At 40.4% G+C, this 22,646-nt stretch overlaps 1 protein-coding gene across 1 annotated transcript in view; it reads left to right on the top strand.

The window, feature by feature from the left end:
• Window positions 1–22,646, top strand: part of myo15b (myosin XVB) — a 67,815-nt gene that overhangs the window by 36,728 nt on the left and 8,441 nt on the right. Inside the window, exons 35-56 of the mRNA XM_038736135.1 lie at window positions 245–329; window positions 3,514–3,546; window positions 3,638–3,709; window positions 4,042–4,142; window positions 4,276–4,566; window positions 6,824–6,902; window positions 8,917–9,036; window positions 12,248–12,410; window positions 13,903–13,993; window positions 14,110–14,359; window positions 14,531–14,637; window positions 15,768–15,827; window positions 16,079–16,154; window positions 16,292–16,410; window positions 17,662–17,777; window positions 18,529–18,670; window positions 18,814–18,925; window positions 19,046–19,361; window positions 19,468–19,531; window positions 20,968–21,040; window positions 21,142–21,218; window positions 21,331–21,407. Coding sequence (XP_038592063.1) covers window positions 245–329; window positions 3,514–3,546; window positions 3,638–3,709; window positions 4,042–4,142; window positions 4,276–4,566; window positions 6,824–6,902; window positions 8,917–9,036; window positions 12,248–12,410; window positions 13,903–13,993; window positions 14,110–14,359; window positions 14,531–14,637; window positions 15,768–15,827; window positions 16,079–16,154; window positions 16,292–16,410; window positions 17,662–17,777; window positions 18,529–18,670; window positions 18,814–18,925; window positions 19,046–19,361; window positions 19,468–19,531; window positions 20,968–21,040; window positions 21,142–21,218; window positions 21,331–21,407 — 2,624 coding nt within the window. The remainder of the gene's footprint in view (window positions 1–244; window positions 330–3,513; window positions 3,547–3,637; window positions 3,710–4,041; window positions 4,143–4,275; window positions 4,567–6,823; window positions 6,903–8,916; window positions 9,037–12,247; window positions 12,411–13,902; window positions 13,994–14,109; window positions 14,360–14,530; window positions 14,638–15,767; window positions 15,828–16,078; window positions 16,155–16,291; window positions 16,411–17,661; window positions 17,778–18,528; window positions 18,671–18,813; window positions 18,926–19,045; window positions 19,362–19,467; window positions 19,532–20,967; window positions 21,041–21,141; window positions 21,219–21,330; window positions 21,408–22,646) is intronic.

The following is a 22,646-nucleotide window of genomic DNA, read 5'->3' on the forward strand; positions in this document are numbered from 1 at the left end:
TTTTTGCCTGTTCCTAAAAAGCATTAAAGTTTTATACCATAAGGTGTATTGAGCATGCTCACTGGTCTCTGGTGGATTGTGTATCTCTGGTTGTATCTTATTACTTAGTGGGGTTATGTTTCCTTCTAGCTTTCCAGTAACTGTACTCCTGTTTGTGGCAGCTTTCACTCACAATGTCATGTATCACTTCATCGTTTATTTTTATTATTCATCATTATCACACATCATTTCTATGTTTGCATAGGACATGGAAAGAGTAGCCATGTTAAACCGCAGGATGAGAGGAGGAGGAGGGATTGGACCCATGCAGCCTGGCATGTATGGAGCTGGTAGGTAAAACTGGATCTCCTACTCCATCTCCCGAATACAATTCATTCACACCATGTTAATCATAATTAGTTCCATAACTGTACAGTCTAGTTGCATTATAAAACATTCTTGAACCTGAAAGAAAGAGCATTCTGCTGCGTGTCTGCTCCGAGCAGGACACGCTGGGAGACAGCTGCGGCTATCTCAGTGGCCGAGTCCAGGTGCGTAGATGACATCAGGATCATAGCCCACACTGGCCAATCCTAACTCTATGGGCAGAATTCCCACCTAGGTGTGATTTTCTTCAGAATTGTGGGAGTTAAATGACTGAAATGATATAGTTCAGTTTAGATCACAAATGAACAGCTTCACCTGTGAGGATGTACAGTACATTTGTTAACTTTTGGTTTTTTGACAAATTTTTAGAATATTAGAAGTGGATATCCAACACTTTCTCATCTCAGTGCGTCATTACCGACGCTTTCAGACAGTGTGACAAAGCATAATTATTTTACGCTAAAGGTACTCTTCAGCGTCTGTAAGAAACGCTACAGTTTGCTTCATCGCAGCAACACAAAGGAGGTTAACGTTAACCCTACCGGCCAATGTGCACAGCTGTAGGGTTAGCCGGTCGACATGCATAAAGTCAGTGACTTAGGTCTAGGCACTAACATTACTGATGGTAATGTCTTTATTTTAGTTTTTTTTAAATTTAACCTTTATTTAACCAGATGATGTCATTGATATTTAAAACCTCTTTTCCAATAGAGACCTAGCCAAAATAGGAGCATATTGACAAAGCACAGTTACAAATATGAACACGAGCACATGCACAACAACAGAGAACAATTAACAAGACCCTTACAATACATAAACAAACGACATTAGAACCATTACAATTTATACATACCGTAAGTTTAAAGTATTTAGTTATTTTAAAAGCAATTTATAGCGTCTACTTCCAGGTCTTTCATGCGGTGTTTAAATTCACCAAAAGGGATCAGATTTCGCAACTGCAAATCAGTCTGCAATGTGTTCCAGGTGGATGGGGCAGCATAGGTAAAGGCCTTTTTACCGAGCTCCATATGGACTGGAGGTACAGATAACAAATACAAATTACCAGAGTGCAAATTATAGGGACTGATGTTGCATGATAAGTGCAAAGATAAGAGGGGAGCATATGCAACATAGACTTATAAATAAAAGCGAGCCACTGATAATGAGGGCCACTTTATCATTTTGTACAAGGTACAATGGTGTGTTGATGCTTTACATCCAGTCACAAACCTCAAAGCACTATGGCAGACAGTATCCAACAAAGACAAACATCGGCCAGGCGCATTTCTATAGAGCAGGTCACTGTAATCGAGTGCAGTGAGAAAGGTTGCAGCAACCGATCTCTTCCTGGTTTTCCAAGAAAAACAGGCTTTGTTTCTAAAATAATTTCCTATTTTTAGTTTGAGCTTTGGTACCACTTTGGTACCACTTTTGGTGTTTATCAATGTGCGACCTAAAAAAGAGCTGATCATCAATTAATATACCCAAATATTTGTACAACTGGACTTCGATCTGCTCACCATGTATAGTAAAAATACTTGGAAGACTTCTTAGATTTTGAAAAAAGCATAATCTTAGTTTTCTCAACATTCAAAACGGTAAGGGAAGGGGGGCTTCAGGGGGCTGTCAACACCTTTCACAAGGACGTAGCTAGCACTAGCTAGCACTTCTGGTCTGTATGAGACGCCCCAGAGCGTCACGCTGAAGGGTATCTTTAGCGTCAAATAACTACGCTTTGTCACTTTTTCTGAAAGCGTTGGTATTGGACGCCCTGAGAAGAGAATGGTCTGGGATACCGGAGCCAAAGATGGCACCTATTGGGTGCCTGACACTTTTGCCAAAGAACTTTTTGGCTTCCGGGTTTTCTTCCAGGGTTAGGATTAGGGTTAGTCCATAGACCTTACATTGTGATGACTTCACTGATTTTTAAATCACTAAATATGGCTTGAAGAATGTTTTACAAATATAAAACTTCAATGGATTAAAAATGCTTTTTTGGGCCCCAGGTGAATATTTAGCTGCAATACTAGGAGTGGCCACTGGGTACTGGGCAAAACTGGAAGGAAGGCTGAGTGGTGGCACCCTATCCAGGTCTTATTATACATCGATGTCCCGACCTCATCCCTATGCAGACTTTGTCGCTCTTTACACTACTTCAATTCATGCATAAAATAATGTGTGAAAAGCAAAAAAGGCATTGTGGTAAGACTCAAGATGAAGTGGAATGGATCAAATTCTGATAAATGAATCATTTTGTGGGGGTTGTGTCGCTCAAAAAAATGTATCTTGGGGCCAGTGTGTATAACGTATAACGTGACAGACCTGGAAGTTGTAATTTAACGTTTTGGCCACTCACGCAAGCATGCTGCACTTCATTGGTGCTTGGTTTCAGCACCAAGCCAAGACAGGCCAATGAGAAGAATGTGGGCTTTTAAGGAGGGGGGGCTTAAAGAGACAGGAGCTAAAATAAGTGTGGAGACAGATGGTTAATAGAGGTGCTAAAGCAATGGACAGTATGAGAAAAAAATGTCTTTTTGGAATATTAAATTAAACATTTTCTTGTAGATACCCAAAATAAAAGCATGAGCCTGAAAATGAGCATAATATAGGACCATTTCATTTGGTGAGCCCTGCAGAAACTTAGTAAAATTACACTGAACAAAATTATAAACGCAACCCTGTTTTTGCCCCCATTTATCATGAGCTGAACTGTGGCCAGCATAAGGCACACCTGTGCAATACCTGTGCTGTCTGATCAGCATCTTGATATGCCACACCTGTGAAGTGGATGGATTATCTCAGCAAAACAGAAGTGCTTACTAACACAGATTTTGACAGATTTGTGAACAATATTTGAGAGAAATAGGCCTTAGATCTTTGAGTTCAGCTCATGATGAATGGGGGCAACAACAAAAGTGGCGCGTTTATAATTTTTACAATTACAATTGAGAGAAACAGTAATACAGAGTACACAACCAAGAATCATAAATAAATAATAAAACAATAATAAAATATTGGGAATACAAAATATCAGAATTACATTAAGAACTGCAAAGTAACAGAGCTGGTGTCAGTACTTAAGCTAAGAAAAGCTTACTTTTCAAAATTATTTTAACTTTTCTCACTCTGCGAACTGTGATTTTTCAGGTATGCCTATGACAATGCCAAGCTATCCTATGGGTAAGCAAAAAATATCAATTTGTGCCTCACGAATCAAACTTTTGTCTTGTTGGTGAAAATGTCTTTATCTTACTGTCTTGCCTCTGCTCAGCAACTCCAGTTAACCCATCAATGCCCATCTATGGTGCAACTCCCATGATGCCAACCATGCCAACCATGCCAGGTAATCCCCCTACATGAACCTATCATTCAGATAATTCAGTAAATGCACAGACAACTCCAAGTTTGATATAGATATTATTTAACACAGTGTAGGTTAAAGAAAACGAATCAAATGACACACATGCTATGACTTTGGCTTATGTAATTGATGATTTGATATAGGAAGAAGGCTATAAACATTGCCCATCCACCCCCCAAAATAAGTCATGGTATATGCATAGAGTGTGTTGATTGCTATGTCATGCCATGGAATGTTATCGTTACTTTCCTCTAATACGCATTTGAATGTGGTTCATTTCTACCTGAAAAATTGTCATATTCATGCCTACACAGCCATGATGATGCCTCAGACTCCCATGGCTGCCCCCCCTGTCACTGACCCCATGCAAATGGCAGCAACACAGGCCCTCATCAACCAGCAGGCCTTTCTCATGGTGAGGACAAGAAAACTTAGCATACTACTCTTATAGCATGATGGTACATTTTTTCATCCTGTATTTTCCCCTCTACCCGTGTCTAACTTCCCTTATTCTGTACTTTGCTGTCCTCTGTCTTCCTCCTCTTCAGGCCCAGCAAATGACCATGCAGGCAATGAGTCTGTCCCAGCAACAGACACAAGAGCAGCAGAGGAAGCAGGAGCAGCAGAAAAAGAAGGAGGAGCAGCAGAAAAAGAAGGAGGAGCAGCAGAAAAAGAAGGAGGAGCAGGAGAAAAAGAAGGAGCAGCAGGAGAAAAAGCAGGGGGAGAGGCAGCAGAGACGTCAGTCCGGGTCAAGGGAACGCTCGCCCTCCCCCCCACCTGTCCGACCCAAAGTACCTGCACCTAAACGCACTTCCAACTACAAGCAGCCTGAACCAGAGGTATTTCAGTCTTTATTTTTGTAGTGTCCTCTAATGTTGCTTTTTTGCACGTTATTATATTCTTGGTTATTTACTGCTTTCTTTACACATTTCTACAAACTGACCCTATTTGTGTTCAAATCTATACCCTCCCATTTGTTTTTGTTTTTTTCTTGTTGTTGTAGCCTCTAACGTCTATTAGTGTTCATAAGTATCATACTACTGTTTTACCTGTTACTGCTGCAGTGGCCCAATTTCCCCATAGGGATTATTTATATTTTTTCCAGTCTATGTGCTCAAGTTGTTTGCTGATGATACTCTGTATCATCATATATTTTCCCCATATGTCACTGTCTTCATCATCTAAATGTTAGCATATCCAGTGAAAAAATCAAAACCAAACTTTTAGTCTACGTCTCAATACTTTCTGACTTCCATACATTGTCTGTGGCTTTCAACAGCTGAGGACAGAAACATTTAAAAGCAATTCAGAAATACATAGTGCCATTTAAGAAAAGGTTAATTTCCTAAAACAGCTGGATACTATAGTTTTTAGCAAACATTACTCAAAGAGGAGCAAATAGTGCATTTGTTGGGGACTAGTTTCAGCTGTGGATTGGAGTCAAAATGCGTGTCCGTGGTAATGAAGGAACATGTGTTGCACAGTGATGTTTTTTTTAATAGTTTTTGGACAACATTGGTGCTCTGTGGCACAGAGGAATAAGATATATCAGGCTTTGGATACACACACAATACTTGTTTTAAGGATACATTCATTGCTGGTTTGGTCCTGCATATTAGAGTTGTTGTATTACAACCATATCCCCTAATTCCCTATATGAGAAGCACAATTATCAGTGGGTCAGTTAATATCTTGCACAAATGGTCCAAATGCAGGACACATCTACTGTGGCCTCCATGAAACTTGTGAAAATGACCAGGGTTCCTCCCCAAACAGTTCACTAATGGCTTGAGAAACTTGAGGCAGACAAGTGGCCGGCGAGTAGTTGGCTTAGGACAGGCAGGTTGCAGGCTCTAAAACCTGAGCTTAATCGATTGGAGTGCAGGCTGGAGGCTAGCAGGCCAGAGTGAAGGCTGGTGACTAGAAGCTTGAGTCTGCTTGGAAGCTTGCAGACTCAGAAAATGAATCTAGCAGGTTGCTGGTAGGCTCCATGTTATGCCCAGCATCAGAATTGCTGGGTAAATCCAGGGCTGCAAGCCTTTCCAGAGGTTGGCAATCGCCACTAAATTCTCAACCATGGCTATACGTATGTTCCAAGAGTCTGAGCCTTGACAAAATTGTTCTCTCCTTCAAAGTATATAAAAACAGTAGGACAAGGCAAGTTAACATTATCGCGTTAACACATTAATTAATTAACACTGACAATTTTGCTCACTGGTTCTGAATATCCATACAGTCAAACCATGGGACACAGGAGGAGTGGGATGTTGATCAGCCTGCAAATCACCCACCCAAACAAGCAGTGGAGGGAGGCTTTGGCAGTCTAGGCTACGTTGGATGCAGAGTGTGGGAGAAGTAGATAAACAAAAGCAAGACAAGCGATCAAATGCCACAGCGAAGTGGATAGCTACACACTGCATGCTGATTAGTATTGGGGAAGATGTCGTTCTGAGGAACGTCCTTAAAATCACAACGCAGTCGCTTAGCCCCGCAGGGTTGCTCTGCGCTCCTCAGGTGAACAACATGGAGACAGATTTATTACAGGAAAACAGATTTATATATGTTAACCTGTTGCTCAGAAGGTGCCTGTTATGATGTTATGATCATGGCTTCTGGACTCTGATGGTAACTTGTTTTAACAATCTAAATAAAAGGTAATGCCCTGGCAGTGCTTTGGTTTTATGTTTGATTTGATTACATCAATCTTTAAGTTGAGATTTACAATGTTTTATTGCTACTGTCTAAAGGTAATACTGCTGGTAAAAAGCACCTTATTTATTTAAAGTGTTTGCAAACCACATGTTATTGCACTATGGTGTGTCTATAGCATTACATTTAAATGCAAAGTGCGCAATACACTACTTTAGAATTCATTATTCAATTTTGGGTGATTAATCGCAGAAAATCATGGGAATAAATTGCAATAAAAAATTTTATTGTTGCACAGCACTAAAAAATGTGTATGAATGTGTGTGGTCAGAAGACTAGAAGGTGCTATAAGTACAGTCCATTTACAATTTTACCATAACAAAACTAAAACATTAGACCATAACAGGGTCTGTTTTACCTCATGATGACATGTGTACATGTCCACAGCCAGAAAGAACAGTGGATTTGCCAGATCCAGATGACCTGCAGTCTTTCAGGGACAAGAGGGAATACTTCCAGAAGATTGGTAAGTAGAACTGAAAAGCAACTGTTAAAAATAGGCCTATGTGTAGCCTCTTCTTCTGTACTTCATCTTATTTTTTTAACCAAACCATTTTTCATACTCTCACACTGCCTCTCATGTCCATACAAACCTCACTGATTCATGCGTTCCTTGTATCTTTGACTTTGAAGAGGAGTAAAGAACATCAACATAGTGGCAGTGAGTTGTGCCAATCCTCCAATTGCTTAAAACTTTGAACACATATTGTGTGTTATATAGTAATCCGGGAGACTTTCTACCATATCTAACTTAATATAATATGCAGGAGAGGCTGGGGCTACAAACGTTCTCAGGTGAATGTCTTTACATCTTATTAATGTTTTAATGTCAACACCTTTCAAAGTGCTACTTTTAATGACTTAAAAGTAGCACTTTAAATGATCATGCTTTCTAATTTAATTTATGGGTTTCCTCATTCCCAACCAGAGGTGGATGTATTCATTAAGTAAAAGTACAAGTATTTAAGTAACACCACACTAAAAATACTCCGTCACAAGTAAAAGTACTGTATTGGAAATGTTACTTAAATAAAAGTATGTGACTATAATCAGGAGAATGTATTTTTAGTTAAAGCAATCAATGTAGAAAGAAAAATGTACCCTGTGACCGTTACTACTCATGCATTACTAGTTGGTTGAGGTGAATCAATTGATTGTTTTTTTGGTTTGTAGAAATTCTAAAATCAGAAATTATGCCACAGTTACCCAGAATCCAAAGTCAAACACTGACAATCCTTGTTTTGATAAACATTAGTCCAAACCTAAAATAAAAAATTCTAATTAAATTCAAATAATATAAATGAAAGCAGAAAATCTTTACATTTGTGAAGATGGAACCATTAAATGTTTATACATGAAAAATTACATTTGAAACAGTTGCCCATTCATTTAATTGTCAATCGACTAATCATTTCAGCTGTACTTAGTTGTTGTGTAGTTTAATTTAAAACAAAATTAAACTACTGTCGCCTGTCCCCGACCAAGGATTTACATAGTCGAATCAGAATCGTGAAGTCCTGCCTATAGTCGACTGATAGTCGAATCATGTGTTTTTGTGCACAGCGATTACGAGCCGGGGTAGCTCAGCTTTAATCTTGAGAAGCTGCAGCGCTCAATCTCTTCATCTTACGCTGTAAAATTCCAGCTAAACTGAGGCTTTTTGAAGACCCTTTTCTCTCTCTCTCTCTCTCTCTCTCTCTCTCTCTCTCTCTCTCTCTCTCTCTCTCTCTCCAAAATCACCAAAATGGCATGATCCTTGTTTTGCTGCGAAGCTTCGACTATGAGATTGACAGTCGAATCAGGCTCTGCCCATCGAAGCATGGAATCTTTGACTCTTCGGGGTCAGCCCTACAAGACATCATGTCTTATAAACTTTTAACATCTTTTCCTCATAAAAATTTTATTGAAAAGTAATAGTTAGGAACTGGTGGCGCAGTGGTGCCGTGGTTAGCACTGTCGCCTCACAGCAAGAAGGTCGTAGGTTCAAACCCCAGTTGCCTCAGCCTTTCTCTGTAGAGTTTGCATATTCTCCCCATGTCCGCATTCTCTCCGGGTGCTCCTGCTTCTTCCCACCATCCAAAGACATGCAGGCTAGGTTAATTGGTGTCTCTAAAATTGTCCTTAGATGTGAATGTGAGTGGTTGTTTCTCTATGTGTGGCCCTGTGATGGACTGGCGACCTGTCCAGGGTATACCACCTTTTGTCCAATGTCAGCTGGGATAGGCTCCAGCACCCGCGACCCTGTACGCAGGATAAGCGGTTGTCGATGGATGGATGGATAATTAGTAACTAAAGTTGTCAGATAAATATAAAAATGTTAAAAGTACAATATTTTCCTCTGATATGTAGTGGAGTGGAAGTAGAAAGTGGCATGAAAAGAAAACACTCAAATTTGTACTCAAGTGCAGTACTTGAGTAAATGTACTCAGTTACTATCCACCACTGTTCCTAACCATCTATCTCCTCTACTGTCCTTCCAGGCACTCAAGGTGAATCCAAAACCCAAAAGCCTCTGCCAGCACCCAGCAGCCCACCCAGCAGCCCACCCATACAGCAGCAACGCTCTCCATCACCCCCGCCTATAGCACCTAAGCCTGAAGGTATGAAACAAGTTCAAGGGGCTAGATAATATTTTGCAGAAAAATGTAAAGGATAACTGTCCCCCTTTACCTTCAGATAGGAGGAAAGAGAACATGCAGTAGCCCAACGAAAGTTACACATAGAGATTACACATAGTCAACAAAGATTAAGGGAGAGGTGTAGAGAGTAGCTCAGTACATCATGGGAAGTCAGAGTAGAAAAGCTAAGACAGGAGAAATTTGATCTCTTTTTATGGTTCTTGTCAGTACACTTTCCGCAGCATTCTTGATCAACTGGAGAGTCTTAAGGGATTCATTTGAGAACAAATGCGTGGCCTCAATCAGTTTTTCTGTATCCTTTTGAGACAGGATGTTCCTGATTTTCGCAATATTACCTTGGTGAAAAATTTGAAGTTTGTTTTACGTGGGAGTTAAAGGACATATCCTGATCAAAGATAACTCCAAGATTCCTTACAGTGGTACTGAAGGCCGGGGAAATGCCATCTAGTAAAGTAACTACAGTATATCTTTATTTATGGGGCAGAAAATTGTATTCAGGTTTTTACATCCAGGCATGCTTGAAATTTAGCTACTGATTCATCTGGCATGACTGATAGATACAAGTGGGTATCATCTGCATAACAATGAATATTTATTGAGTGTTTCCTGATAATATTGCCTAAAAGGACGCATACATATATAAGATGAACAGGATTGGTCCAAGCACAGATCCTTGTGGAACTTCGTGACTAAGGCCCCATCCACACTACTTCATTTTAGTTTACAAACGGAGACTGTTACTGAACATAACACGGGACTGTGGCGGCGGAAAACAGACTGGGAGACAAAGTAAACGACGACATGCAGTAGCCTACAAGTGTAGGCAGATAGTCCTACAAAGTGTTATTTTCACGGTACAGAATATTTTAATAAAAATACCAACTTATGTCTTATAAGACCCAATCAGAGAGCTGAGCGTGAGCGTCTGCATCATCGTTTCTCCGTTTTTGCCCGTCTTCACTAAATCTCCCTCCAGAGTTTCAAAACGCTAAGCGGGATCGGCAAGTTTCCAAACTTCTCCGTTTTAGGTCTTCGTTTTGGCCGTTGTAGAAAACCAGTTCAAATCTGTCAGTAGTTGTGGAGCTCCAGTAATGTTAAGCAGGCTGGCAGGGCTGTTTTATGCATTTAAACATCGAATGAACTGATTCTTTTGTCTTTAATACAGATGATGCTGGGTCATTAATAAATTAATCATGACAAAAAGTTACGATAACCGATTATTTTTCCATGGGCCCACTCGGTTATTATAACATTACCTAGCTTATTTGGTAGCTTGTTTAACAACTTATTGGACTGGAACTCATCTTTTACAGCTAGAGATGCGCAGATTGATCAGCTGGGGACTGAAAAAGACTGTTTATTTTCGCTGAATCGGCTCCAACCAGTGACCGGTGCGAGCAGTATGAAATATCCAATTTTCTGCCGGTCACATTGAACGTTACAAACACGCTTCACTGCTCCGTGTTTCACATGTGTGCATAGACAGTAACCTGAGGCCTGTACCACGAAGCAGGATTTGAGCTTATCCAGGTAACTTCGGGGTTAACCCTGAGTTTTCAGTACCACGAATGTGGTTCACTTCTTACTGGGGTAGATCTCCATGGCAACTTATGCTGAACGGCTAACCTGCACTGGAGCAGGTTATGTTCCAGACAAAAGATCAACTCTGTGAGAACACCACCTACTGACCAATCAGCTCTCTTGGAAAATGACATCACCATCAGCGGTGATGTGAAACTCTTGGCTGTAGCGATATAATCCTACAGAGACTGATTAAAAGCTTTAGGCTATTGTTGCCTACAGGTTTTTACAGTACAGCAGGATAAGCCTACTTACTGCCTTTAAATGTGTTTAATATTTTTTATTTGCTCCCAGTTCGTTTCACACACCCTGACATAGCCGTTAAAATAAATGGGTTATTTTTCTTATGTGAGGCTGAATATTATGAGCAGTTTGGTAGGGATATTGAAATACAAATTATTAATATGAACGTATAGGCTATCTATTTAGGTTAGTATATCTTTCTTAGGCCTGCTACAGAGACTAGTCATGTTCCTCCCCGCCTTTTGCGAAAAAGGACAGTGAGTTTTCAGTAGCCTAAATGTTGAGATTCAGTCTTTCAAACATTATTTGAGCATATTTTATGGCATGAATGGAGTGTTCGTTTCATTGCTTTATGAAGTTAATTTAGAACAATGTTTGGAACACTTTTGAGTGTGTTAAATAAATTAATCTAATTTTTGAAGTGAGGTAGAAGACTTATTCAGTGCCCGAGTCTTTTCATGTGGAAACGCCGACACAGCCGAGCTGAATGTCATAGGTGTGTGGAAGTTATTCACGAGTGTGAAAAAGACACTCACTACATGTGCAGAGAAACACACAGAAAGAGACGCTGTGGATATTGTAAAGCAGGGAGCAGGTAAATCAACAGTGAACACAGCTGTTGGTGATGATGTCAATCATACTACGGTGGTCTCTATCGGTAATTAACCAAACGTGAGTTCTTTAAAATAACACTGCTGACAAATAAAGTCAGAGCACACAGAGGGAGACAGACAGACAGGTGTAGGAGTGTGCTTGTGTGTCGGGGAAAAGAAAGGTGAGCAGATTACTGTAGTTTGTGATTAAACACAAATTAAATTGGAGAATAAAGTAGAATTAAAATGGTGTGCAATTTATTTTCAGCTCCTTCTAGTGAACATTCTCATGTTATTTTATAATCAATGTTTCATTATGACTATACAATTGAATGGACCCCAGTGAGAATAGCTAACAGTTATACTGGTGCTGATGGGGATCCTAATAAAAATAGATTTTTCCAATAAATAGTTACAAAAATGTTTGTGTATGCTGTCAGGTATAGATTTTAGAAAGAAATACAATTGAAATCGGCAGGTCAGACCTTTTAAAAAATCAGTAACTGATTTTTTGAACAGCCAAGAAAAATGTAATCTGTGCATCTCTTACTACAGAGATAATCCTGTGTGTGAACCGATATTAGGCTGATACCGTAGATCTACCATTGTAGAGGTAGATCAGTAGCCTGCTGCTGTTAAATATCTAATATATATATGTATAAACAACTATTGCTTTGTGTTGTTGGCCAGAAAAATAATAGTAAGACTTCCCTCTGTGTACAAGGTAAATAGTTTTTGTGTCTTATCTCCCACAGTGAAGCATCTCTGTACCCCTCCTGCTAGAGAAGCGGATCCCCCAAAAGTAACACCTGCACCAGCTCCTCTTACTAAGCCCGAACCCACATCCAGCATCCGGGAAATCATTAAACAGTATAACAGCCGACCACAACCAGAACCCAAACCTTTTGAGCCTGTCAAGTAAGTTTCAACGCTGCTCGCTGAGAGTTATGCACTCTTCCCCATCATGAGATTTGACAAGTTAAAGTAAGTTTTGAATGTTTTAAACCCAGTTTCAAAGGTGAAGTAGATGAAAAGAAAAAGAAAAGTTTGCCGTGTAACATTTTCTCTATTACAAAGCGTTAAATTCAGTGCATTGAACAAAGTACGTAAAGAGTATCAAATTGGTGCAGCTTTGTCTCAGCCAATAAAATGCAATCAACCAATATATTTTTAACAGAAATCCTGAGACATCAGATATCCATCAACACAAATGTTTTCCCTCTAAGAAACAAGTGGGAAATTAAGAAAAGTGTGGTGTTAAGAAACTCAAAAACTATAAACATCAGACTGCACTGTGTACAAAGCAGTAATAATAGACATTTACCGGCTTGCTCACAATAAACCAGTAAGTATAAATATTAACTGAACACTGGTGGTGTCATTCTATATCATTATATTACATTTACATTACATTTACTCATATGGTAGATGCTTTTGTCCAAAGCGACTCACATTTGAGGAACAACATACAAGCATCAACAAAGCGTCAGTACAACACGAGATTTACAATTGACAATACATACTAGTAAGAGCAGCAATAAATACTTGTAAGAGCTTACGGCATGCATGGCATCAGTTGTTAAATACCTAGGGAAAGAAGTAAGAGTTAACAAAAAAGCGCAATTAGGCCTAATACAAGAGAATTGTAAGGGGATAGAAGAAGAAGAACACAGGAAGTGTATGTTAAAGGTTAGAGGTGTTATAAGACGACGTGTTCTCGGAAGAGATAAGTTTTCAAGAGCTTCTTGGAGTGAGAGAGGGACGCCCCTTCTCTGACGTTGTGTGGTAGCTCGTTCCACCATCGTGGTGTCACAGATGAGAACAGCCAGGACTGAGATTGCTTTGTGTGTAGGGATGGCAGAGCCAGGCAATGTAAATTGAAGGAGCGCGGTGGCAGAGAAGGAACATAAGCTTGTATAATGGAGTTTATGTAGATTGTTGCAGACCCAGTAGTCACTGTATGCAAGCATTAGTGACTTGAATTTGATTCGGGAGGCCACGGGGAGCCAGTGGAGGTCACTGAGTAATGGAGTGACATGAGTCCTTTTGGGCTGATAAAAAAACAGACGTGCTGCTGTGTTCAGAACCATTTGTAGGGGGTTCACCGCACAAACTGGATGACCCACAAGGAGGGCATTGTGTTAAAAATGTATATATATATATATGCTTCCTATGCACCCAGGGCACCCATAAATTTTTTTTTTGCTTAATTTCCATTCTATTTTTAATGATTGATTGAGTTTCTCATTCATTTAGTAAATGTGTTTTCCTCCCATACTATCACACCAGAGACTACCCGGTGTCCTGGAAGAGGTTAAATAAGAAATAAATATAAACCACAATGGCCTCATTCACTAGAAATAATAACTTCTAGAAAGTTTCTCATTTACTGTTTTACTCTTCTTCACAGACCTCCTGTACGACATTTTGTAAAGAAGAATGACCCCAAAGAAGAAGCTTTGGCCAAACTCAAAAACATAGCACCAGTGCCACAAAAGAAGGTGAGGATGGTCTGGAGAGTCTAACTACTACGAATAAAAAAAATGTTGTGTATCTCTGTCGGGAATATAATGCATGCTACATCCTGACATTTTCTACTTCTTCCTGCTTGCAACAGCCGATGCCTCCCCCGCCACCAGTCAAGGCTAAGAAGGAGCAAACTCCTCCCAGGACACCCTCCCCACAGGGTCCCCGCGTCATCTCCAACAACATGAAGCAGAAACAGCGCTCCCTGGAGGACATGTTCGGCTCGCAGCGCTCCCAGCATCCTCCGCCTGCTCCCCCCGACTTCCAGCCACCTCCTCCACACCCAGAACCCATCCTTCAGAACATTCCAGACCCACCGCCCATGGCTGCCCCATCACTTGGTGTGTGCTGCTCAGATAATGTTCTCCAGACATTATAATTATGTAGATTACAAGGCCTTTTTGTATTATGTATTTTAGCTGGCAAATGCTGCTTACTAGCAGTTAACCCAGTGTTACTCAGTGTGAGGAAGTTCATGTCAGTCAGTGACCTTCATCTGCTGTTAACTGTAGATGTGATGCCAGATGAGGAGGGCAATCACTCTCAGCTCCACCGCTTCTTTTCTGACGTTTACTTCTCTTACTCTAACATGCCGGGAAAACTGTTTCTGCGAAAAGAAGTAAGATATACACAGACACACATACACAAACATACAAGACAATAATAAATAAATCACTTTTTTATTTCCTGAACGGCTTGTAAACTGACATAAATATGAATCATGCACCTGCTTTCTGACTGGCTTTGAACTGCCAATATGTTTCTTCCTATATGAGGAAATTCTTATTCTTACCAGGAAACATTTATCATAATCATTTCATATCATATCATTTCATATCATTTCATATCATTTCATATATAGTCATACACAGTATCATTTACATAGTTTATAATAGATTATCAGTGTTTTTTCTTGCCAGATTTGCTTATGGCAAGCTGAGAAAATTTAACAGAAACTGTCACTGGGGATCGTGAGCCAGCTGTGTCCTGGTGTGAGATGCGAGCCCACACAGAGCTGATGCAGACAACTGCAGAGATCTAAATGAGAGCTAGGCTATCTGTTGTGAGACATGTACGATTGTGGACACGGAGCGGGCAGAAATATCAGTTGCATTATATGGGATACAGTGATTCACGACTAGTGCTTTTATTACATTATTACTTGGTATCAAGTGGAAATGTGCTCATACGTCCCACTAATGTGCTGATCACAGAGTTTAGCTTTTCCAAACATGTCACACTGAATGAAGGCTTTCTGACAATAAGTTGTAGCTGCGGCCTGTAGTACCTCAACTCGCACCTCCTTAATCTACAGGAAGAAATCCTGCATCCTAGCTGGGTTGATTTTAAACGATTTAAACGAAACCTACCCTTTGCACATTGAATTTCAGCTTCTTCCTTCTGGACGAAGGTTTCTAATCACAAAGTGCAGAACCAAGTAGTATAAAAATACATTAAATTACAATAAATTTACATTTACATATTTGGCTTTTTTCCAAAACTTAAATTTGAGGCAAAACATACAAGCATGCAATAAAGCATCAATACAGTAAGAGATCTGTAATTAAGTAATATTTTAATATTCACTGGCAACTATTCATCCATCACTAACAAGGTACAGCTGTAGACTGACACAAGTGCTTTAGTTAATCAATCAATAATGTCTTTCACTACATGCGGGATTTGAACTGTAAATCTTTGTGTTAAAAAACATTCACTAACTTCAAGTTATCATTTATTTGTGTGCAGGTGTTTTACCCCAAAGAGATGTTCAACTGGCCCTACATCCTCAATCTGTTATGTGAACAGGTTAGCATACAGGTGTCATCATGCTGAACCTATTATGTGGTTCACTGAGAGATCCTAATATCTCCAGTACTGTCCAGTTCAATCAATTCAATTCAAATTAGCTTTACTGGCATGAATGTATAACAACAATATTGCCAAAGCATCATACAAACTACATAAGATCAATCAACCCCATACATTTCAGTCTTTATCTCCGTTGCATTTTAGAGGCAGTGGACATCAAACTCTTTGCATTGTGTGATGTGTTTTAGATTATGAGGGACACCTACTCAGACAGCTGTGTGAGAATCAGCAGAGAGGAGAAGAGGAAGATGAAGGACCTGCTGGGTGAGAGTTTCATCAGATTGTCATAAAGCTGGAAGCTGCAGTTATAATGTTGATTAAAATTACGCTGTATCATTTCTTATATGTTACTGCATTAGTTTTCTCTCCATTATCTCATTGTTACCCTTTGCCCTTTATAGCTAATTTCAATGTGGGAACGACTATAAGCACAATCCAGAATGACAACATGAAGAAGAGAATTGTAATTGCCGCTCGAGACAACTGGGAAAACTACTTTACCCGCCTGTTTCCTGTTAAGGTGAGCATGACAAAAAAGACATCAAGTGTCCATTGTTTTATGACATTGCATGGCAATCCAAACTACGGCAGCTTCATGCATATAGCACATCTGAAACGCAGAGGCAATTCCAAGTGCTTTACATTACATTACATTTATTTATTTATTTTTTCGACTTTCATCGAAAGCGACTTGGAGGAAGTGCTTTTCAACCATGTGGATATAAACCAAAACTTGTCTTCTTAAAATATGTTGAACTGAAGAGATACAGAAAGAGTTGTTTTTAATGGGCCAAAGTGCAGTGTGAACATATGAGTTTTCAGTCTGCGCTGGAAGATGCTGTCCTGATGTCAATGGAGAGCTTGTTCTGCCATTATTGAGCTTGTGTGTTGAGATGTTGTGTAGGATAATTCTGCAGGAGTGGGTTGTAGCAGTGATGTTGGCAGCGAAGGTTCCTTGCAGTCTGAGCTTGGGATACCACAGAGTTCTCAATGGTAATGAAGAGGTCATGGACTGGAGATACATTCCCCGGAAGGAAGAGCAGTTCAGTCTTGTCAGAGTTGAGCTTGAGGTGGTGTCAAACCCTGCTGAAAGTTTCAGCAGGATTATGACAGAGGAAACTGTGTGCCTTGAAACCAGATTGGCGGTGGTCAAGAAGGTTGTTCTGGTGGAGAAAGTTGAGCGACAGCATGCTCAAGTGATTTAGAAAGAAATGGAGAGACAGATCAGTAATTAAAGACAGGTAGAGTGGCTTTTGAAAAGGGGTCACTCTAGATACTATTAGAGTGTAGATTGAAGAAGGTTAGAGGGGAATAGAATCCAGAGAGCGGGCAGTTGGGCAGTGGGAGGTAAAGAGGTTGAACATCTCACAGTGAGAGGAGGAATGAAAAGGAAGTTGGAATAGGAGATGAAGATGTGGACAAAATTCAAAGGAAGAAGGAATGAAGTATGGAAGCCAGTAGAGATTTAATGGGAAGCAAGTGCTGTTTAAATGCTGCATCACCACATGCCAGGCAATGAAGCAGTTGAAAAAGGGAGAGACAGATATATACAACATGTCACCCATAGGTAAACTAATCCAAAAATGGGCAAAGAGGGGGGCCTAATGAAGCCTTGTTGCCGAACGACTTAGCAACCAGCCACCTGAGAGGGCACCCACCTGTCACTCAATCTGGGATTTCTGTTTGTATCATGCATCAATGACATTAGGCCAGACCACTAACCACTTAGGAATATTAAGAAGCATTTCCTCTATGTATGTATTTGTTGCAGCCAGGCAGTGGGGATGCTCAGGTTCTGGGTGTGTCTCATCGTGGAATTCGTCTCCTGAAGATCGTCAGAGCATCGGGTATCAACCCCAAACACCTCAGTCTGCTCAGAAGCTACAGGTAAACATGCAGCCTTCATACATAAACACAACAGAAACTCAGCAGAATCATTTAAAAAAAAGATTCACTTCTCGGTTTCATCCAGGTTTTCCACATAACGTGGTTCAGGTCTTATCTACAAGACAGGAAGTTAGTTTATTTTTATTTGTGTCATATTAAATATTCGGCCCATCCTAAATGTGATTACAACTCTTTGGATTACTAGATACAGATATTGGGGGCAAGGTAGTATTCAAGCATAGACAACTGGTACACACTGCACAGGTGGTATGAGCAACAGTGGGTTAATGGGGACCTAGCAGGTCATTATTGCCTCAGGGCCACCTGGTAGGTTAATCCGGCCCTACCAAGACACAGCTATGTATTAAGAAGTCCAAAGTATTACAAGACATATTAAAGTAACACATACAAAGCTAAGAGAAAAGCATCTGTTAGATTATATACTACTATATACTTACACATACTTTCAACTGACATATGTTGCAGCTGCCTACTGCAGGAAACAATGTTGATGGAGCTATTGAGAGTGAACAAAAACAGTAAAGTTGTGGGCCATAAAACCACAATACTGAGCTGTAATATGCTAAAAATTTATTAAGCTTAGTTCTAAAAAGGCCCAGCTTAATGTTATGAATATGCGGTGATGCTAATAACACTGTCACAGGCAGTGTTTGCTAGTCATTCTCTAACTTCTGCTTTCCATTGCTCGTCTGATGTAGTCAACTGTTAACTTGGGTCAACATGAATGTAGTTTTGCAGAGTTGCTGTCAGTTGACCTCCAGGGTACAGACAGAGTGGAACTGGAGCTAAAGAATGAAAACTTGGTGCTGCAGTCATCCAGAGCTCCTCAGATCACTGCCATGGTCCGATTCTTCCTTCAGGAGCTCATCAGGGTACTTCTTTGTTCTTTATTTGTCATATTTGCTTGTGATTCTTTGTGGCATATTTTGGCCCTATGACTCCATGCTTGTGTTAGAGCCCCATCACTATTAGTCCATGTATCACTCTCCCGGACATTTTTCTCCGTGCTCTCTAGGACTCAGGATATGTGGTAGCCCTGAAGAGTTTTGTGACAGATGACAAAAGTCTGCTGAGTTTCAGCAAGGGTGACATCATCAAATTGCTGCCAATGGGAGGACTTGAGACAGGTGAGGTCTTTTATTGGATGTGATAGTTTTTAGGGTTAGACAGGCCTTATTATGATCATCGTTTAATGCATGTCAAAATCTGCTTTTCATCAAATAACACCGTTGTGTGTGTTTTACCAGGCTGGTGTTTTGGCACCATGGGAGGGCGCTCTGGTCTTTTCCCAAAGGACCTCACCCAGCCATCTGCGGCCCCAGACTACCACTGTCTCCACCTTGACCGAAGAGATACCAGGAGGAAAAGCATGAGGGGTGCTACACCTGTCAGTCCACCCAACGGCTCATCTCCAGGTCCCGTCAGCAGACACATGGGCAGTGTTGATTCAGAGCCGCCCAGCAGAAAGCACTCGCTCCAGGGCTCGGTACCCTCAGTTCAGGGCTCAGTCCGCGATTTGGAGGTCCTCTCAGCCATGGCTGAGTTTGCAGTGAAGTACTTTAGGTATGGTAGTAGAATGATAGCTTTTCTTGTTGATCATGTTTAAATGTTTTGGGTTCATATAACAAGTTGTGGCTAATTTTGTGCTACCATTATTTGTTTATTTAAGAGTGGGAACTACCGGTCTGCCAGCAAGTGGAAGGAATTTTGTAGAGGCAGTTCAACACACACAGGTAAGACAGTACATATCCCATGGTTTGTAATTGTTGATACTACAGTTACCCTACATGGACATTATTGTATCTATGAACCATAAGCCCAAATCTAAGCTGTACTGTCTGTCTAAAATAGATAGTACCTCCTAGGATCACTTGTCAACTCACAACTATGTGCCCTTCTGGAAGAAATTAATCTCCATCAATAACAGCAGTCAGACTTTAGACCCACCCATAGTCATCATACATCATGTGCTGCCACTGCTGTTGCGAGTTAAATTGTTAAAGTGATTAATTGCGACAGTGATCTGCACTCTTTGTAGATCTGTCCAAGGCTTTTTATACTTGACCCCAATGTTTTGTTAAACCTGCGTTCACTGACATGTGGCCACTTTGGGGAAGCGGAAGCTGTAAACACAACATATTCAGTTAATATGAAAAACCTGTTAGTGAACAGTGGCCAGCATTAGCATAAGTCCAATATTTCACCTCCTTTTAGCTCTGTTTTTGGTAACCGCTAACTTCTGAGGCAAATGTTCCATTGTCTTTGATCGGCTGCTGACAGTAGGCAGGTAGTGTACAGTGGGATTTTAGAGCTTTTTAGCTGGTAAGAGCTGCCTTCTGTGACTGGGAAGGATGACATGTGAGTAGCAAGAGTGAGTGACAATTCCGACTGTTGTTGCTGATAGTAAAAGTCCCTAAATAACTGTTCATGGGTTGTCCCACAAGGATCGATATCTTGCCCCCTCTCTATTAACTTTAAACATAATTAATTATTTTCCAGCTGAACACTCAAATGTCCGTTGGAAAGCTGATTGTATAGAGGCAAACAGGAAACAATAGGATACAGTGGCGCCCTTAGTAGAAATCTAATAAATACAGAAATACATTTAAGTACTTAGGAATTAGGTTAGACATCAGATTGTCCCACAAAACTCACGTTGAACTTCTCGCTCAAAAACAAAAAATTCAAATTGGATTCTTATGGAACTTGTTTCTCCTTTTGAAATAGAAACAAATTATACAGTTCACTGTACTGTCTACACTTGATTATGGAGACATCCTGTATGCTCATGTGGCTTTCACCACCCTTAATCCACAGGATGCCATTTACCACACTGCCATTCAGTTCATTACTGCAGACTGCTATCGAACTCATTACTGTGAGTTATGTGAAAAAGTCAGAGGTCATTATTGACATCCAGAAGGCATTGGTGTACTTAGAAGGCCATGTTCTCTAAGTTGTTTCTCTAAGAGATATTTAACATCATTAGGTGAGATTAAAGTGAACAAGTCTGACACCAGATGACTGAATTGTCTTCTTGTCAAGACATGTCCCTGCGTCAGTTGTTCTCAGGTCTCTCTCAGATGTTGATTTAAGTGAGACTGATCTGATCTGAAAAAATTATAAATAAAATTCAACTAACTACTGCATTGTGTTTTTTTTAATCCAGGTCCCCATACAGGAGTCCCTCATTTTCTACAATGATCCTGAAATCAAAGATTTATCTGTCCAGTGCTTCATGAGTGAGTGCATTCACACTAACCATACTAACACACACTTGATGTGAACACATCATGGATGATGATTGTTCATCCATCATCCTCCCGTTTATCTGTCCCTCCAGACCTGATGCAGTTCATGGGTGACATGCCATTAACGAAGAACAACACACAATCAGACTGCCTGAGGAACATCTTACTGGTCAGCACTCTTTCAAATAGTGTATCTAATGGACCTCATTTATGGAGCACTCGGTATATGAGTTTGACAGATTTAAAGTAAGACTTTAAAGAAGAGTTTCTGTTCTGCTCAGTTAGGGAAGGAAAATGAGCTGATGAGAGATGAAATCTACTGCCAGATCATCAAGCAAACCACCAACAACCCAACCAAGTGAGTGTGTGTCATTTGTTTCAGAATTGTCTTAAAAACCCACTGTACACTGCCCAACCCCAAACAGCAGACAGACACAGTTAGCCACTACCTGGTGAACTTAGGCCCCATCCACACAACTGCGTTTTTGAATTAAAACGGAGACCTTTTGCTACGTCTGCACCTCCCGTCCAGACTACAACTATGAAAACGAAGACCTAAAACGGAGAAGATTGGAAACGCTGCCGACCCCGTTTCTCGTTTCAAAACTCCAGAGGGCGTTTTAGTGAAGACGAACGGAGGGCTTTAGAAACGAGGACGCAGCCGCTCACGCTCGGCTCTCTGACTGGGTCTTGCAAAGCAGAAACATGATGCTTGATCGTATTGTTATTAAAATATTCTGTACCGAGCAAATAACACTCATCTGCCTACACTTACACTTCGGCGTTTACTTTGCAACAACTCCCAGTCTCTTTTCTGCCACCACACTCCCGTGTTACATTCAGTAACAGTCCCAGCTCGGTATTGATCCATGCAACAAAAAATAAACTGGTCTGATGCTTAGTCTGTATTTATTTATTCTTTCGCCAAATCTTCTGTAACTACAGAATAGACCACCTGCTTCATGTTTACACTGGCACGCGCATGCCCGGTGCACCTGAACGGGTCCTAGCTGTGCGTTTTCAGTCGTTTTAATGTAGATGGAGATCAACTCCAAAAACGCAGCGGAAACGCTGGTGTGGACGGAGATCGTATTCATTTAAATTTTCTGTTTGTAAACTAAAACGGAGTAGTGTGGATGGGGCCTTATTAGAGCATTTAGCTGCAAAAGAGCCAGAATAAAAGCCAGTAACACTGAAAATGAATGCTAATGTTGCTCTATTTCTGCTGAAGGTGTAAACAGGCAATAGTTTGCTAACATGTTAACTCTATATAAACTTTACGAGATCATAATATGTCAAATGTGTGTGATTATTTGCCTATTGTGAAGTTGACATGGGGGACAGTCTAGTTCAAAAAGACAGAAAGCTTCTGCATGCTGCATTGATTCAGCACAGAGGGGCATCCGTTACAGAATTCGGTGACACTATTGACACTATTTTTTTTTCATTTATTCAATATAATTTTATATTTTCTTAATCTCTGGATACAGTACACTGTAAACAGAGCCAGCATTTCCCAGGGCATTTTATCTATTGTAATTTAGCATTTCAAGGATATTTTTATTATGTTCCTCAACACAGAAACATAAGAGCATGC

The sequence above is a fragment of the Micropterus salmoides genome, unplaced genomic scaffold, assembly GCF_014851395.1.
Source record: "Micropterus salmoides isolate LMB-PRFRI ecotype aquatic unplaced genomic scaffold, ASM1485139v1 Ms_hic_scaffold_21, whole genome shotgun sequence".
In the NCBI taxonomy this organism is placed as follows: domain Eukaryota; kingdom Metazoa; phylum Chordata; class Actinopteri; order Centrarchiformes; family Centrarchidae; genus Micropterus; species Micropterus salmoides.